Source organism: Dunckerocampus dactyliophorus, chromosome 4 (genome assembly GCF_027744805.1).
Source record: "Dunckerocampus dactyliophorus isolate RoL2022-P2 chromosome 4, RoL_Ddac_1.1, whole genome shotgun sequence".
Taxonomy (NCBI): Eukaryota; Metazoa; Chordata; class Actinopteri; order Syngnathiformes; family Syngnathidae; genus Dunckerocampus; species Dunckerocampus dactyliophorus.
This window is the reverse complement of record NC_072822.1, coordinates 29240116-29259037: the sequence shown is the minus strand read 5'-3', so window position 1 is coordinate 29259037 and position 18922 is coordinate 29240116. Positions and strand designations below refer to the sequence as shown.

Sequence of the window (18922 nt, the reverse complement as noted above, 5' to 3'; positions counted from 1 at the left end):
GTCGTTGTTTGCCGTTTGTTACGGTTTGTTGGTTGCTACTGTTCACCATTGTTTGGACTGCCGTGTTGTTCCTTTTGTTACCAGGTGAGGTGGTCTGATGCCTAAGGAGTCAGAGCCTCACCAGCCATGACCCTCACAGCACGTCAATGGTGTTAGCTGGACTTTGGCATGCCATATATGGCCTGCTGAAAAACAGCAAGCATAGTACGGCCGCCTAGCCAAAAGAGCACACGCCTACATCAAAAAAGGCCCGTCTGTCTTGCTTGTTTTCATCGTTAGCAGTGAACATTGTGGCAAATATGCCACTGACCGCACAGCATGAGGGCAAAACATGATCCTTAAGATGGGGATTGTTTGAACTGGAGAGTTATCAAACCAAATACAGGCGCACCAACGGCTGACATAATGAATTATTCTATAAAAGAAGCACAACACATTATAAAAGCTGCCAATTTCCAGCTCATTTTGATACAGGACCGTAAATATACTGCAGATAAATACTAGGGATGTGTCATAACACAAAGCTAAGATTTTGATGATTTGTTCTAATATATTGGATGAGTCACCACTGCTCTCTTGGGGTAATCGTGGTTGGCCGGCCACTCCTGGGAACGTTCGCCACTGTTCCATATTTTCGCCATTTATGGATAATGTCTCTCACTGTGGTTTGCTGGAGTCCCAAGGCGTTATATTTTATAACCTATAACCTATTTTATAACCTATTTTATAACCTTTTCCAGACTAATAGATCTCAGTTCATCTGAGTTAAGTTATGTTTTAACAGGCGGGCAATCACTTTTCCACACAGGGCCATGTAGGTCTGGATTCTTTCTCCAGTTTCGTTTAAAAACTGCATTTTGTGTTCAGTTGTGTTGTCATTGACTAATATTTAAATTGGCTTCAAGATCCGAAACATTTAAGTGTGACAAACATGCAAAAAATAAGCAATCAGGAAGGGGGGGGGGGACTACACCTGTATACTGCATTACTTCATATATTATATTTGATATTTTATTTATTGGAGAATTACCTGCTAAGCTGTTTAAAAGTCATTAAATCTGTTGACACAAAAGCTTAGAAGTTTTATGTTTTGCATTTTGTTCCCTTGCTGTACATCTACTGTATAAGCCATTTATACAAAGACAGTCAAAAAAGACTTCAGCTTCTATTGTGAAATCTTTCTCTCTCCAATCATTCTGTATTTGCAGTGCAGCAGCAGGCTTAGTGGAGGTCAGGGGGAAAAGTGGTGTTGGGGGCTCATTAGTGAAAGAATGCAGGCTGAATGATGGGGGAAGGTGTGGAGTGCGGGTGCCTTGCCTTTCCTCCATTCCTGCACAAATACTGGAGCTCGAGGTATATGTGATGCAAAGCAGGACTGTGCTAACCAGACCCAACCTGACCCGTGTCAAGTGAAACCACAGCAGGTTGACAAACGCTACAACCACATGAAAACAGAGTGGATTAGCAGATTACTCTTCTTTTGCAGAGGTAATGCCCACGGCCCCGCTGAGCTGTATTGTTTTACCCTAGACAAACATGGACTGCCCCACAGCACCTGTTCAACTTGTTTTCATGTGGACGAAATCCAACCAGGCTTACTTAAGTACTTCACATTTTGTCTCCGTGACAAACACTCACTTATATTTACTGCGGCACAGACCAGCTCGCTCCTCCCTAACCCTGCTAACCCTAATCCTAACCGTAGCCTCGAAAGAAATCTAACCTTGTGTCAAGGGTGACGCGGACCGCAGAGCTATGATTGGTTGGCTTTTTTGGAATACATAATTTCCAGTGTCAAATAGTCAGCCGAAACAAAAGATAGCAGCAGTAACAGCCAAACCTCGGTTTTCAAACACCCCACTTTTTGTACGATTTGGTTTTCAATGATATTTTTCTCCTAGTTGTCATCCACTGCTAGTACGGTTATTGTACAATATTACGTGTGACGACCTGGTCTGTTTGCCCTGGACTGTATTATTCTGTGTGACTGCAACCTACACGTTGCTGACTTGCTGTCTGTGCATTTTTTTTAATGGAGTTTGACTGTTAAATAACCCACCACGGGGACAAAAAATGTTGCAAGTGCCAGCAATTTTGATCAAGAAGGTGAGAAACATTATTGACTTCAAGAAAGAACTCATTGCAAAGTAAGAAGACGATGTCCCTTCCTTTTCCCTGTCTCCGCTCTTCACCATCAACAAGAGCCTTCAATACAAGTAAAAATGTATTGTTTATTTATCAATTTCGTCCATCATTTATAAGGACTTTGCATATTTTTCTGCATGTAAAACTATAAGCATTCACACATACTGTAACACTCTACTTATTCTACTGGGTGACATGACTCAGGAGGCAGACCGGTCGTTTCCCAACCCGATGGTTGCTGTTTCGATCCTTGAGCCCACTCTAATCATTCAACATATTTATACATTTCAACATTCAGTCTGCAATTTTACTCTCCAACATGTTTCAGTCTGATAGAAATGACTGGACAAATTCAATTGTGCCCCCTACTGGTGAAAAATTATTTTCCATTTTCCATTCCAGTTATTCTGCAGATTGACATGGCTCAGGTGGTAGATTAGTTGTCTCCCAGCCCCGATTGTTGCTGGTTTGATCCTCGGTCCTTGTGTGATGGTTCAACATATTTAAACATTTTAATAATCATTCTCCAACAATTTATATTCCAACGTGTTTTGTCTGTTAACTACTATGCTTTGGTTTTCATACATTTCGGTTTCCGGCTGTCCTTTTGGAGCAAACTAATAACTAAAACTGAGGTACCAGTGTATATGAAGATGAGTAACATGTACAAAAAAAGTGAGTGAGTTCCAGCTCCAACAACAATGTGGATGTGGCTTCAGTCAGCATTGTTCAGTCCTACACAGGAAGCTAAATACCTCGTCAGCAGCTCCAGAGCTGAAGAGCTATTGACTATGCTGTAGCACAATTCTGCCTTTAACCTTTTAAAGTGTCTGGATCCCAGTCCAGGGGGCAGCATGGTGGCCTATGTGTGTGTTGCTATGGAAACTGCTCCGCAACACAGTATTATAACTGGAAAAATGAATTGATGAACCGATGATTGATCGATTATCTGGTTAATCCACAACTATGTTGGTATTTCAATAATCATGTTTTGATTTAAACATGTCAATACCCTCTGATTTCAGCGTCTCACATGTGAATATTTTTTAATTTTCTTGGTCATCCATCAAAGCGGACCTATTATGTTTGTGTTTTAGGCAAAACAAGATATTCACACGCATCAGCTCCGACTTTGGAAAACAGTGATGCACATTTTTGCCTCTTTTCTGATGTTGCGGACCAAACCACTAACTGCGTTTGCTTCATATTGATTTGGTCCGTCTGGGGTCCAACCCAGGGGTGTGCAACCTGCGGCTCTTTTTATGGCTCCAGCTGGTTAGTGGTTCTGTATAGTCATTAGATCTTTTGATGTCGTCGTGAACCTTTCAAAGTTCTCCGAAGTGCAAGGGACAGTGTTTTCTGGTGAGAAACCATGACGCTGGTCAACTATTTCACTTGTTACCTTCCTTTGTGGCTAATGAACAGTGTGGAGTGGAACCGTAACTAATCTTTTTAAACTTTTATTGTGAATGTTGCACCGAAAGTCTTAACAAAAAGGTTTAACAAACATGACTAATTGCCAGGTGGTAACCAGTGTGGCTCGTCACTCCACCAGGAGGAACAGCAGGACCGAAAAGGTACGTAATAATACGATTAAGGAAACTACTGTATATACTACTACTACTACTGTATATACTACTGTATATACTACTGTATATATGGAATGTTACCTTCAATTTAGCGGTAAAATATTTTTTGTGGTTCCAAGGGGGTTTTCATTTGGTGGAAACTGGCCCAAATGGCTCTTTTGATGCCAACCCCTGCCGTAACCGATGACTCAATGAATCGAGACACCATGCTTCAGATTAAGCAACTACGAAAATAATCGGCAGTTGCAGCCCTAATCGATATGCACATGCTATGCATCCACATCGCTGGAGCAACATCAGCTTAAAGCTCAACCAAAGATTTATAGATAATTAAATTTAGAAAAACAGAAGACCAAGATCATCTATGCAGACCTTGTATTTGCGGAGAAAAAGCTTATTTATGACCGGCCCATGGTTTAAGACAGTGGTCTCAAACTCAATTTACCTGGGGGCCGCTGGAGATAGGGTCTGGGTGAGGCTGGGTCGCATGAAGTTTTGGTGGTAGGGCTGGGAATCTCAGGGTACCTCACGATATGGTACGATATGTGACGCATGGCTCATGATAACGATAATATCTCAACACGGTGAAAAAAAAACAGCCTGTTGGGATAGGCTCCAGCTTACCCGCTCAAGTAGATCAACTCTACAACGTAGAAGCATATCAAAAATAAATACTTAGTGTAGTATGGCAGTAGTGACGTATTCACCGCAACGAGACGGAGAATTACTGGATAAGTTTGAACAGCACGACGGCGTAAAACACACGCATCTCTTGATTGAACAAAACATTTAGCATCTGAATGGAAAGATGAGTATTTCTCCTACTAGACACAGTTTTCTCTGCGAGCGTGGTGACAAACGAGGTGGCGATGCAGGTCTGTCGCATTTCCGTCAGACACTTCTTCCACACTGCAAAGTCCTTATCCGGCGTTGTCTCGTCCACGCTTGAAAAGTCCAAGTGAGCTAAATGGCTGAGCTGTCGTTAACGATGCTGGCGTGTCTTTCCATTCTTCGCCAGTGTATTACCTGTCTTTTTTTGCTTATTTTATTTTCTGTTTTATTTATTTTCTGCTTTCATTTCTTATTCTTCTGTGGTTTCCGCCCAACTTTCTGCCGCTGTCGCGCAGAGCTCCTCCTACAGTAGATGACATGTAAATGCTCACTCGAACAGTTGATACTGTTGATACAGTTGAAGTTTATAGCGGCTTTATTGTAATAATAACAATAAAAAGTTGCTGAAGTTATGTGTTTTGGGTTGCTAATTTCCCCATAGTAGTGGTTGCCCTACTGTATGTGTGTATACTTACCTGTTGCATGTTATGCTGTCTTTTTTTTGTGTGTTAGCACCGCGTTTGTAGGCAGTGTTCTGTCAAGTGACCCCCGTGTTCATTTGTCTACGTGACAAGCTTAGTTCAGTGATGTCTTATACTTGCTTTTTATGAGCACCGTTGGTCTAGATCAGACTTAGCGGGCACTATTCTTCTATGTGGAGTCGTGGGCCGCAAAATATGACGCAGTGGGCTGCAAATGGCCCGCGGACCGTAGGTTTGAGACCCCTGGTTGAAGAGGTTAACTGAATATCTCCAACCAGGCTGACCTAGCAGCATGAAGATTATAGCAATGAAGAGCGTGGTGTATTTAACACACCCTCTGAGTCTTTGACTTTGACCTCTAAAGTGCTGTCAAGTATGAGGTGAAACGGAACAAGGCTCAAGCATGAACTGCACAATGGGAGGAAAAGACTGTGCGCGCCACAGAGAGCGCCATGAGATCAACTGCTGCAGCTTTATACCTTTAACCATTTGTGACAGCGATGATGTGAACTTCCAATAAAAGACGAGATGTGTTATATAATGCATGGTGCGTTCACGAGTCAGGATTTCAATAGCGTGGGCCTTTGTATGTACAACTGTGGTCGTGTAAACAAGCGCATCCAGCCTTTGGTGCTTTGCCAACAAGTAATTAGGAGGACAATTGTACGGTAAAAAGCCGCACTGGCGCTGCTGTTGTCCTGTGACAAAGCTCAAACGCTCAGCTGGGTTGAGCACAAGAGCTTCCTGTTATGACCATGTTTATCCCCATAAAAGTCACCATAAAAAACAAATATGATAACTTTTTGGCGCATTGCTTCAAGCTAAGAATTACAACTTTAAAACTTCTGACAGAGACATTCCAGCCCAAAGTTTCTCCCTCACTTGACATCTAATGAACAGCTTGTTCAATAAATAACCTGAAAAGGCATTTATGAACATATTCTGTAGGAACCACTATTCTGCCGTGAATCGCAGGATCAGCTGCGAAGACGAGGAACTCAAATTCAGTCATTGACGCTGGGATGCTAATTAGCGCAACACAAAGCATATCAAGCCCTTGTTGCATTTCAGAGTACACATCTACATTCCTGCTCGGTCTCCTTATGTGCTGTTAACTTTTTATTCATTGCAGATTAAAGCTAAAGCTTGCTTGTCCACACTATTTGCTCATGCCATGAATGACTTATAAAAACGTTGCACTGACGTGTGACAGTTTGCCGAGACACTCAGATAATGCAGCGTATTCCTTTCACAAAACATGTTTATGCTTCAAAAGCCGGTTGGCTTGTGAGTACGACACTAATGATATCAATGAAGGCATGGAGAGTACAGTGGAACCTCGATTAGCATTCGCCCCGGTTAGCGTGGTTTTTGGTTAAAGTTGAAAATGTCCGACGAAATTTTGCCTCGGTTTGCGTGCACTTTCCGGTTAGCGGACAATATGGTGTGCGTCTTGACATGTTATATTCCGTCGCCTATCTGTGATGTCATCAGCGGTTAACTTTGTAGTTCTTTGCTACCTAAACACAGCTATGCCACAAGTCTCAAAAATGTCAACACAAAACACGTTTTTATACTTTCCAATTCTAGTTTTACATGCATAAAACAATTCTAAATGCATATCAATGATGAATGAAAGGGATAAATGAACTTGAACTTACTTTTACCTTCACTGAAGACGTGATTGCTGCCAAAGACACGATGTGACAGCGAGATCAATACAAACAAAACCTTCAAAACTCAATCGTGTTTTTCACCTTCTTTATCAAAATGCTGACAATTGCAAATTTCTTTGGCTCCATTTTCTCTTATTTTGCATCCAAGATCAAAAGAGCAGCAAAGACTTGAGGTGAGAAACACTATTAAATTCAAGAAATAACTCATCGCAAAACACCAAGGTGTCAGGTGTTCACACTGTCATGATCTCTTCATGGCAAAAAAGCTGTCGCTCTTTGAACGGCGTCGGATTGCTGAAGGTCTCTCATAGCACGCCACTGCTGCTGAGGCACTGAAGACAGTCATTTTAATTTTCTGAGAAGATCCTGAGGGTTATGGAACAATAAAGTGAAGCGGTGGACCCCAAAAAATTTCACCGACCCTGAGTCGGAGGATCCGATTGGCTGTCCGTCACGACATGGGGTAATTCTTGGCCCAAATGAAGGTTGTTACTGGTGCCAAGTGCAGAAGCATAACCATCTGATGGCATCTGCGAGAGAAGGGTTTTAAGAACAAAAAACATCTTCAAAGGCCTCTCCTTCAACGCCACAAAATTGACTGTTTGGAATTTGCACGAGAGCATCAAACATGGGACATTGAAAGGTAGAAGAAAGTTTTATTCTCTGATGAGAAAAAATGGAACTTTGACGGTCCTGATGTCTTCCAACGTTACTGGCATGACAAAGAGATCCCACCTGAGATGTTTTCCACACGGGACAGTGGAGGGGGTCCATCATGATCTGGGGTGCTTCTTCCTTCAATGGAACAATGGAGCTTCAGGTTGTGCAGGGGCGTCAAACAACAACTATGCTGAGATGTTGCAGAGGTCACCCCACATAACTGAAGGCCCTCATCTGACTGGCTTTTTCAACAGGACAGCTGCAGTTCACAATACCTGCCTGGCAAAGGACTTCTTCCAGAGGAATAACCTCACTCTTTTGGACCATCTTGTGAGTTCCCTTGATCTAAACCCGATTGAGAACATTTAGGATGGATGGCAAGGGGTGTGTACAAAAATGGACATCAGTTCCAGACAGTGGACACTCTACGTGAAGCCATCTTCACCCCCTGGAGCAACATTCCCACTAGCCTCCTGGAAACACTGGCATCAAGCATGCCCAAACAAATTTTTGGAGTGATTACCAAGAACGGCGCAGCTACTCATTGCCGAGTCGTTTTTTTTAAAATTTTCTTTAGATTATAGGGGCGTTTGGGGGGGAGTTTGCAATAAATTGCTTACTTTTTTTTCTTCTTTTTGCATTTTGAAGCTCTACTTAGAACCTCCTTAAGATCCAACAGTGCATATTATAAATTCTTGCGATGTTTCTACTTTTTCTAAAATTTTGATCAGGAGTGTATAAACCAAATAGGTAACACAGCTCAGTGGATACCTGGCCACCCGCCCATTTATTATTATTATTATTATACTATTGCTATCTTGTTTGAATAGCTAATTTTCTTTAAAAAAATTGGAAATTTCCTGGATTTCATCACTTTCATCGTGCAGGTGATCATGGTGACGGTATTCCCGTTTGAGCCAAAGCAATCCACAAGAACAATTTTGCAGCGCATTGGCAGTTGCCAGTCGGGTCACTGGATGATTAATGAATTGTTTTCTGCACAAACAGAGGCTTGGCGCAGCACGGCATAAATACTTTCGTAAATAAACTGTGGTACAATCCAACAATTAGATTCACCAAATAGTAGAATCTTCATAAGCTTGTTGAGTCTTTCAGCAAGCAGCGACGAGGACCGACAACAGAGCTCACAAGTAACGCTATGCTTAGAAATAGCTGCAGGTCTAGGAAGGGGTGACATGGATTGGTGGAAGCATGTCCTGTGCTCTGATGAGTCCAGGGGTCACCAACGTGTACCAGGTAGCCCCCCACGACCACATGAGTCGCCTGCAAGCCTGCTTTTCATTCAGGTTTTCAGTTAATAATGAAAGAAATGCATATTGTGAAATACAAAATGTCAGTTGCGGATACCAACATTGTGTTAATGTTCTGGTAACGCAAGCATATTCAGTTTGTTTGGGTTAAAATAAGCTATGAAAATGTCACAAAAATGAGGATCTCTCTGCCATTTTCATTTTGTACAAGTAGCTCTCACGACAAAAAATGCTGGAGACCACTGATACAGTCAATTCCATACCCAAGAGAGTTAAGGCAGTGTTGGAAAATGCCAACCACACTAAATATTCCCAAAAGTGCTGCAGGTTGCAGGGTGTTGGCAATCTTCCATAGGCTAGTACAACAATTGTTTTTTTCACATCCTCAGAGAGTTCTTTGCATGAGGTGCCATTATGAACTTCCAGTGACCAGTATGAGACAGTGTGAGAGCTCCAAATTGAACACACCTGCTCCCTGGTTTCCGCTAAATGTAATGGATAACAGCCGCCACACCTTGAAAATGAGTTTGACCCACAGGCTGAAACAGTGTAAGCACCCCCATGCTATATAGATACAGTATATGTACAGCCTATTATTTACATATTGACGACAATTGGCAGCAGTGGCAGCAGCCCATCCTAGGGGACCCCTCTAAGACCTTGTAACACTAGCAAGTCACATGACACCGGGGAGGGAAAGTGGCTATTTGGGCCCCAATGTGGACATTTTCACTTAAGGGTGCACTGAGATTTGTTGCCAGCGGTATCGACGTTAATTGTTGTATGCTGAGTTATTTTGAGGGGACAGTACATCTACACTGTTATCCAAGCTGTACACTGACCTCTTACATTGTATTTAGGTGTCCTTTCTTTCGTGTTGTCCCATGAAAAGAAATACAAATATTTGCAGAAATGTGAGGGGTGTAGTGAGGATAAGCGGCATAGAAGATGGATAGATGGATGGATGGATGGATGGATGGATGTGAGGGGGTGTACTCACTTTTGTGTGGGAATGTAGCTACTCAAGTTTCACAGTCTAATAATCTATGACATCACAATACACCAGTGGCCTCATCTTTTTCTTGTCCAGTCCATGACCAAAACACACACTCAAGAAAGTTGTGGCCAAACAAAAATCCTATACACTGCTATGTCGATGATCTAATGTTGACCTAAAGTTTCTCACGCACATACTTTTCTCCAATTACAAAGCAGAGCCCAAAGGCCTGCTTCCAAGGTCCACACAGATGATGCCTGGGAGAGATTTCAAGGGATTGAAGTATTATGATGCATACAGCGTGGCCACAGAGTGTCTTTAAAATGAACAAAAATGGACTACATAAGCAATTGATAAGATATGTTAACGCCATATGTTATACGCCAACTCAGAAAAACTACAGGGTTAAAAATAGAAGTCATCCCCCATCACATCTGTCAACATGTGCTAACTGGTGCCCATATAGAGGTGTATTAAATGAGAAAACTTCAGTATCTACTCCTCATTTTATAACACTTTCCACACTTTTGTCTATTCATATGTTTTTCTGATGAATGTGTTAAATTGTAAAGAGACTTTATGGACACCCGGTACATACCATCGCAGTGGCAAAGCAAAGCAACGTCAAAAAACTCATGTGAACAGTAACTCAGACATTGCTATCCTCAATAGTTTCCAATATTTCCAGTATTTCCCACAGGACTGCAATCTGATTGTGGTGGAAGGGCCAGATGACATCATCACCTGATTTACAAAAATTGCAATGGACGACGCAGGAGAGAGGATTAACCTTGTAGAAAAAATAAGAAGTCAGTAAAAAACATGAAAAGCATTGAGAGGTTTTGCTAAATATGGCAAAGTCGCTACTTTGGCGACAATGACCCCTTCTGCTACATCTTCTTATTTTCTGACAGACCAGGTGTGTTATGAAGCAGATTTACGACGCACACCGCCACCTACTGTACGAAGTAGTAACAACACACCACATTCACAGGCAGCCCATTGCAATGTGCTCATGAGCGAGGGCAAACAGGTACCGTCAAATCTCTTTGTGGAGGTCCAAATTTATTTGCTGCAGGCCACAAAAAAATGTATTGTATGAATGAATGAAATTGACTGAAATATGCATATATTTTTTACTAGTAATAGACTGTATTCAACTACGAAACGGCATGAGCATGATCATTCTCCTGAAAGGGGGCCCAAAAACATAAAATAACAAGCAAAATTAAAGTTTTTTTTGTTATGAAGAAAAATTTGAAAGAAGATATCACATTTTGGTATATTTCATGGCAGCCGGGAAATGTTTAATGAAATCTCAGTTGTACCATTTACACTAAATTCATTTACTTGATTTGCACTTTATATGAGCAAATAAAAGAGCTCTACGTCAAAGGTTTTGAAAAAAACAATTTTGACATTTTTGTGTCAGTCTCCTGAAAGCGTGACATAGCAAGCAAAATTTATTTTCTAGCCAATTTGCATATTAAAATACAATATGGCTTAAATACATTGCTATATCATCTGTATGTATCGCTATAAATGCTTCAAACCTACTTTAAATTGTCACAAACATGCTCCAAAATGGTGTCACACTTAAATGTTTCAGATCATCAAATATATTTAAATATTCGTCAATGACAACAAAACAATGCAAAATGCAGTTTTTAAATGAAGCTTTTTTATTATTAAGGGAGAAAAAAAAACAACCTACATGGCCCTGTGTGAAAAAGTAAAACCTAAAGCTAATAACTGGCCACCAAGCATTTTTCTTCGGGTGGACTTGCTGGTGTGTTTTGGATCATTGTCCTGCTGCAGAACCCAAGTTGGTTTCAGCTTGAGGTCACCAACAGATGGCCGGACATTCTCCTTCAGGATTTTTTGGTAGACAGCATAATTAATGGTTCCATTTATCACATCAGGTCTTCCATGTCCTAAAGTAGTAAAACAGTCCCAGACCATCACACTACCACCACCATATTTTATTGTTGGTGTGATTATCTTTTTCTGAAATGCGGAGTTACTTTTACGCCAGATCAAATGGGACACACAGCTTCCAAAAAGTTCAACTTCAGAGTATTTTCCAAAGGTCTTGGGGATCATCAAGATGTTTTCTGGCAAATTTGAGACGAGCATAATGTTCTTTTTGTTCAGCAGTGCCTTTCGTCTTGGAACTCTGCCATGCAGGCCGTTTTTGCCCAGTGTCTTTATTGTGGTGGATTCATGAACGCTGACCATAACTGAGGCAAGTGAGGCCGGCAGTTCTTTGGATGTTGTTGTGGGGCCTTTTGTGACCTCTTGGAAGAGACGCTAAGGTCTGAGAGTAATTTTGGTTCGCCATTTGTGGATATATGGCTCTCATGTGGTTTGATGGAGTACCAAAGCTTTAGAAATGACTTTATAACCTTTCTCAGACTGATAGATCTCAATTAATCAATGAATCTTATGTTTTAACAGGGGGGGCAATCACTTTTTCAGACAGGGCCATGTGGGTTTGGATTTTATTTTCTCCCTTAATAACAAAAGGTTTCATTTAAAAACTGTATTTTATGTTCAGTTGTGTTGCCATTGACTAATATTTACATTTGTTTGATGATCTTCAACATTTAAATGCGACAAACATGCAAAAAAAATAAGAAATCAGGAAGGGGACAAACACGTTTTCACACCACTGTAGATCAGTAGAAATCCTGAATGTAACACAAATCCTGGTCATTATGCCATATGAGTGTCACTTTTGTTATTGTCTGAATTTTCACAAAAAAACCTGAAAAATAAGCCAGAAATTCTCTGAAGTTAACGTTGTGTGTCAAGTCAGAGGTCAGCTCCTTTGCCTACAGTCTTCCTCGATTCAGCTTTAGTTCCTGTACATTGTGCGAGTTTTACTGGAGCTTGGTCAAAGTACACGTTTTGGATGCAGAAAAATGCATTTGGTGCACAATGAGTTCCACCTGTTGGTTTTATTTATTTTGTCGTTTCCGTGACACAGTTTTGCATGTCACAAAATGGCAAAATCAGATTGTGTTTTATACACAACAGCTACAAAGAAAGTAGTAGTCAACACTGTTTCCCCTGCGTATTCAATGTGTTTGCAACATATATTTGGATGGTTATAGCTTCAAATCACTGTTGCGTCTGCATCACGCCCTTCGAAGTGACGGCAGCCTCTCTGGTACCTCTTTCAGGAAACTGACCCTAATATATTTTTGAAAAACGGTGACAGAGTGAAGCTGTGAAATTTGAAGCACAAAGTGTTGCGGGATTACTGTATGGGAAACACGTATTTCACATTGCTGACAATACATCAAGCCGTGTGTCACACCCCTTGACAAATAACACAAATACAAAATGTCCTTTCATGCACGTTTTGGCACGGATCTAAAGCAGAAAAGAACATTGAAGAACGTCTCAGTTCACACGTTTAATCAAGCCAAGTGGCTGCTGCTGTGCCAAACATTGGACCCAGCAGACTGTGCAACTGCCTCTTTTTTGTAGCCACTCACCCCCAACCTGGCACTGATTGTCTTTGGGTTTGTTTATGGCCGAACCACGAAGCAGGTGCCCGCACTGGTTCCCACGGTACTCTCCGGTGCCGCCCATGGGCTTTGTTTCTTGTTACTGGCAGTGGTACCAGTGTAGCTTGAAACACAACACTGGAGTGTATCTTGGAAGCGATACAGTACATTGTACATTTCGTACTGGTTATAATCCCTGAAAGGGAAATTTGGTCTACCCTCTGGTATATATTGTGTTGCACACCACACATACCTCTTTTCCACTACAGCGGACTTAAGTGCTGGTGATGGGTTAGTTGGGAGGTGGAGTCGGGCCAATTAAAGCAGATCACACACACGCAGGCATGCAAGAAGAGATGTCAGGGTGAGGGGGCGCACAAAAACCATGGTTTCGGTGCCTTGCTCAAGATACCTTAATAATCAGGAATAGTCAGGAAACAGAATAGCATCTCCACAACAACTTGTTGCCATACTTTCGACCACAGTGGGACTCAAACTGGGACTCTCAAAAGCTCAAGTCCTTATAGTGTGAGTTCCTTCCACCCCCGTCTGATACAGCATCTATATCTTGTAGCGATATGCAAATTCAAACTCATTCAAACAGAGAAACCTTATGGACCTTGGTTTGTGCACAAGGGTGGAGTCAGATTTGAACAAAAAACCTGATTTCTCAAAGTGTTCCTACAAATTTGGAAGAATAGAATTATCCAAAATGTTTCGGCAAAATGAAGAATGAAGGAACTAAGGGTTCTAGCCCAACGCATAGTCTATATAGTGTACAACAACAATGGTGGATCACAACATCTTTGAATGCGTCTTTTGAATGCCTTATATACACTGCAGGATCTCAATCCATTCCAACAAAGTGTGTTACTAAAAGTTGACACACTTTGGTGACTGTGCTCCCAACTCCCTTGACTTCATTAACCAGCTCCTCCCTTGTAATCCTAGACCAATCCCTCACCAGATCATCTAAACCCCATCAAATAACGGAACATGGAGCGCCAGATTAAGGGTACAGTATTTCTTTCATTTTCTTATTATCAAGTCAATCAGATACTTATTTCACTCAACCAATGAGAATATAATGAGAATATACAGTCATCATTGTGGCCGTACTCCATGCCAACATAAAACTCAACACTGAACAACCGATGTCACTTCCTGTCTTCCCCCCACTCAGCTCACCTACTGTAGCACCGGAACACATTTACAGCAACACACACCAGCACAAGTCTAATTTATGTTTTAAATGGATTATTTTCTCTTATTATGGCAACTATATTGGGTAATAGGAGTGTAAAGGTGACTGTAACGCTGTTCATTTTTCTCTAGAGGGCTCTAATAATGTTAAAAAGCATATTTAGAAGGTTGTAAACAGGTTTTCTATGCTTTAACTAGGAAAATATTCAATTTATAAATAAGGAATCCTACTTTACGGAAATTCATTTATCACGATAGAGTCTGGAAATAATTTGCCGTGATAAAAAAGGGATTACTGTAGTTTACAACATGCATATCATGTTATTTTTCTGGATTTCTTGTTGATATTCTGTCTCCTTCTTAAAGTAAACCTATTACAAATAATCTGCAGTGTTTATGTCTTCATAAGGAGGTAAACTTGCTAAATCAGTCAGGGATCAAATAACTCTTTCCTGCACTGTACAAACAGACAATGATTCATACTGACATTCACACCAATGGGTAATTTACAGTGTCTATTAGGCTAACACGCAAGCACGGGAGAACATGCAAACTCCACAATAAGATGTTCCATGTCATGTATTGATGGTTGGAGGAGTACTTTGGAGAGCAAGAAATGTTTCTGCTCAATGACAGACTGCTGTTGCTTTATGGTGAATGGCCAGTTTGGGATGTTTTCAACATTTTCTGCATGAATACTGTATCATTAGCCAGTGTGTTGAGAGATGAATCACATTACTTGTGTGTTTTTAGAGCTGGAAAGTGACATTTTACACTGTGATAAAAACAAAACAAAAACATTAACATCTGTAGCACCAGTGCTAACTAAACAAACGTGCAGCCCTTTGAAACAGAAACAGTTGCTGGATTGTACAAGAGGGACTTATCCCCTTGGTAGGTCACAATTAAAAAATGCAAAGAATGCCCACTGCCTTGCATGAAACACCTCATGAGGTTTTCCACCTGGTCACATTTGGGAACACCACCAAGCACATATTATAGCCTATTGCTTGGAATCTAAACTCCAATTTGCTTAGCTCATGAAACATGTGCTTTATCACTTACCAACCATTGCCAGCTAACATTTCCAATATTGAGCATTTAAAGGAGCAGAATGTGGCCTGTGGTGTGACAGCAGGTGCTGTTTGTTGTTTCTGTCCTGCAGCTGTTCCTCCATCACCATCATCATTGTAGACCATGATGCTCCCACAGTTTAAATGTACAGTGGAACCTTGGTTAGCGTCATTAAGCCGTTGCAGAAGGGCCGACTCGAACCGAAATGTATGCGAAGCATATCCATTTTTCCCCAAAGAAATCATGTAAATCCAATCAATTTGTTCCAGAAAACCAAAAATGTTAACACAAAACACATTTTTTGAGTTTTACAATTCTAGTTTGCATAAAACAATTGTAAATGCATAGAAATGATGGACGAAAGGGATAAATGAACAATTAAGCTAACTTTTACCTTCATTGAAGACGTGATTGTTTCCAAAGACGCAATGTGACAGCGAGATCAGCAGAGACACCACCTTCCTGTTTTGTCATGAGTTATTTCTTCACCTCAAGTCTCTGCTTGTCTTTTCATCGCGGCTGCAAAATAAGCCAAAATGGGGCCAAAGAAAGTTGCAAATTCCAGCATTTTAATAAAGAAGGTGAGAAAGACTGCTGAATTCAAGAAATAACTCATAGCAAAACACCAAAGTGGTGTCGGTGCTGAGCTCGCTGCCACATTATGCCTTTGGGAACACGTCATCAGATCTTCAATGAAGGTCAGCGTAACCTTAATTTATCCCCTTCATTCCTCATTTCTATGCATTTATTAACAAAAAAGCACACTAACTGGGACGTACACTAACCGAGGTTCCACTGTTATGGATTTGCATGACTTCTAATGGGAATAATTGCTTCGGTTTTCATACGTTTGGGCCTTTTTGGCAGGAGTTAGGTCCGATGTTATGTCATTTTATGAAATAAATCTTATTTATCAACTCAAATTTCCCGGACATTTGGTGGAAAGGGAGCTTAAAAACTGTAGAGGAGTGATTGCTGTCACGTTCAGTTATTTCTGTGCGGTGTTCATTGATGCTTTGCTTTCATTCATCTGCATTACATGACAATGAATCATGTGCTAACTGTCTCTCTCGCTTAGTGTGTAGGGTTTGGGTGGAGTGTGAGAGAATGAGGTTACCGGAGTCCAACAGCTGTCCAAACAAGGCAAGACAGACATTACAAGTGCCATCCTTCACCCACACAAGTGGCATCAAGTCTCCATACAGTTGAAGTGTTTCACCTATTCTTCCTTGTATTGATTTTCTCATAAGATAAAACATGCACATCAGCACATATCTTGGATATTTGTTGTGGAATCATGGATTACTTAAAAACAGGCTTTAGGGGGGTTCTTACCTTGCTCTGTGAAGCCGCATCTTCACACAGAACCAGCAGGCACGCAAACAAGTTGGTGTATCTCCACATACTTCCTCTCTGGGTCCCGCCGTGAAAGTTCAAACTAAATCCGCAGTGATGGTTTTTGCATTCAGTCCATAAAGTGAAGCGCACCTAATTCATCTCTATTTCAGACAGGGGGGATCACACAGGCAGTGGATGGAGGTTTGGTGTGTGAGCCGAGCGCTCCTCAGCACCACGCCGGTGGGGGGGCCACGCCTGTTTGTGGACATCACCATTCACCATTCGTTGTCCTCCTCTTGGGAGGGACACACACCAGATTTGTGTCCGCTGTCTGGTCAATACACACTATATGAGCACTTCTAGTAGGCATCGATATCAACAACAACAACAACAATAATACAATATAATGCAATACGATGGGGTCGGTGCTGCCCTGAAACATCTTAACTGGAGCACATCATTCCAAAAATGTAAAGATCGCTGGCGCCATCATCTGATCATTTATCGCATCGCTTCTTCAAATGGGTCTCAAAAAGACACGTGACTCGTGTGCAGGGCAGGCAGAGCTTCAGAGACAAAAAAAAATCCTATTTATATTTGTATATTACAGTTTTCAGATGGAACGCCGCCTTGTTGCGGTGTGGACGAGCAAAACACTACTTTCTGGACACGATTACGTCACGTGACACAAACGTGAGCGGCTGTGTACTGCTGCTGAAAAGCCAACATGATACCATCATAATTTGCCACTTTGGACTTTGAATTCCGTGGCTTCATTCCATCACAGTTTTTCATAAACACAGTCGTCCCTCGTTTAATTGTTTCCAGGCCGCGATAAATGAATCTCCGCTGTTAATAAATGGAATATTTTTGTAGTTGGAAACCCTATTTATGACTTTCTGAATAACTTTTTTAACAGAGCACTGTAGACATGAAATAACATCCCTATAGTCACATTTACACTCCTATTATTCATTGTTTACACCACATTGTGCAACTATGCTGCAGGGATTCGACATGGCCGCTACCTAGCAAGCTATTCATGAATTCATTTCTGAAAAACCCAGCAATATTGCAAGGGATGACGGTATAACAAATGATAAATCATGCTGTTTCATGGTTGATTATGGGCGATTATTGGAAAAAAATATGCATGTTGAAGCAAATTGTACACATTTTTTGCCTAAATCTTGAACACGGGCTACTGTTGCTGCTGTAACCCACGGCAAACTCAACTTTGAGCCCCTGATGTCACTTCCTGTCCACCCACGCCTCAGTTCCCCTAGCACCAGAACACATTTACAGCAACACACACAAGCACAAGTCTTATTTATGTTTTAAATTTCTTATTTTCTCTTATTATATCTGTTGGAGTGTGGGTAATAGGAGTGAACTCCAATACGTTCATTTTATTAAATCTTATTAAATATATGTTAACTTTCTCATATTTAGACAAACCTTTTAATGTTTGTAAATCATCTGCAGTCTTCTTCAGAAGGGTCAGCTGCCCACTGTGATGTGGCATTTATCAGATCTACTGCCTAGTACCGCGCCCCCCGCCGACACACACAGACTAATATTTACTTTGGACTTCTGAACACCCCACAGCACACAAACTGTCAGAACAGTCTGCTAATGGACCAACTGAAGAGGAGGAGGAGAGACACATCATGCCAATATCCAACCTGGACCATCACAAAATAAGGACAAGTAAAAAACAAGGAAAATAGGAAGTCATAATATTATGTAAAACAAACAAAACAACAAATGAATTTGTAATATTTGGAAAAATAGGTTGGCAGAAGAGTTATAATGTTACAAGAGTAAAGTCAAAATATTATGGGAATAAAGTGAAAATTACGGAAAAAAAGAAAGCAGAAAGTTGAAATAGTGGGGAAAAACAACAGCAGAAAATAAAATAAAAATAAAAATAAAATAAAATAAAATAAAATAAAATAAAATAAAATAAAATAAAATAAATAAATCACATAAAAATAGCTGTAGTTTTATGAAAAGAAAGTCAAAATATTAAGAGAAAATAGGGGTATTCTAACGGGAAAAAAGTCACAATTTTCAAATGTTGTGGTAAAAAAAAAAGGTCATAATATTACAAAAAGAAATTTATGAAAATTATTCAAGAT

General features: G+C 40.8%; 1 protein-coding gene across 1 annotated transcript in view; it reads right to left on the bottom strand.

Moving 5' to 3' along the window:
* Positions 1–17016, bottom strand: part of olfml2a (olfactomedin-like 2A) — a 40453-nt gene extending 23437 nt beyond the window's left edge. Inside the window, exon 1 of the mRNA XM_054774599.1 lies at positions 16779–17016. Within this exon, the coding sequence (XP_054630574.1) occupies positions 16779–16847 (69 nt within the window). The 5' untranslated portion in view covers positions 16848–17016. The remainder of the gene's footprint in view (positions 1–16778) is intronic.
* Positions 17017–18922: the final 1906 nt, after the last annotated feature.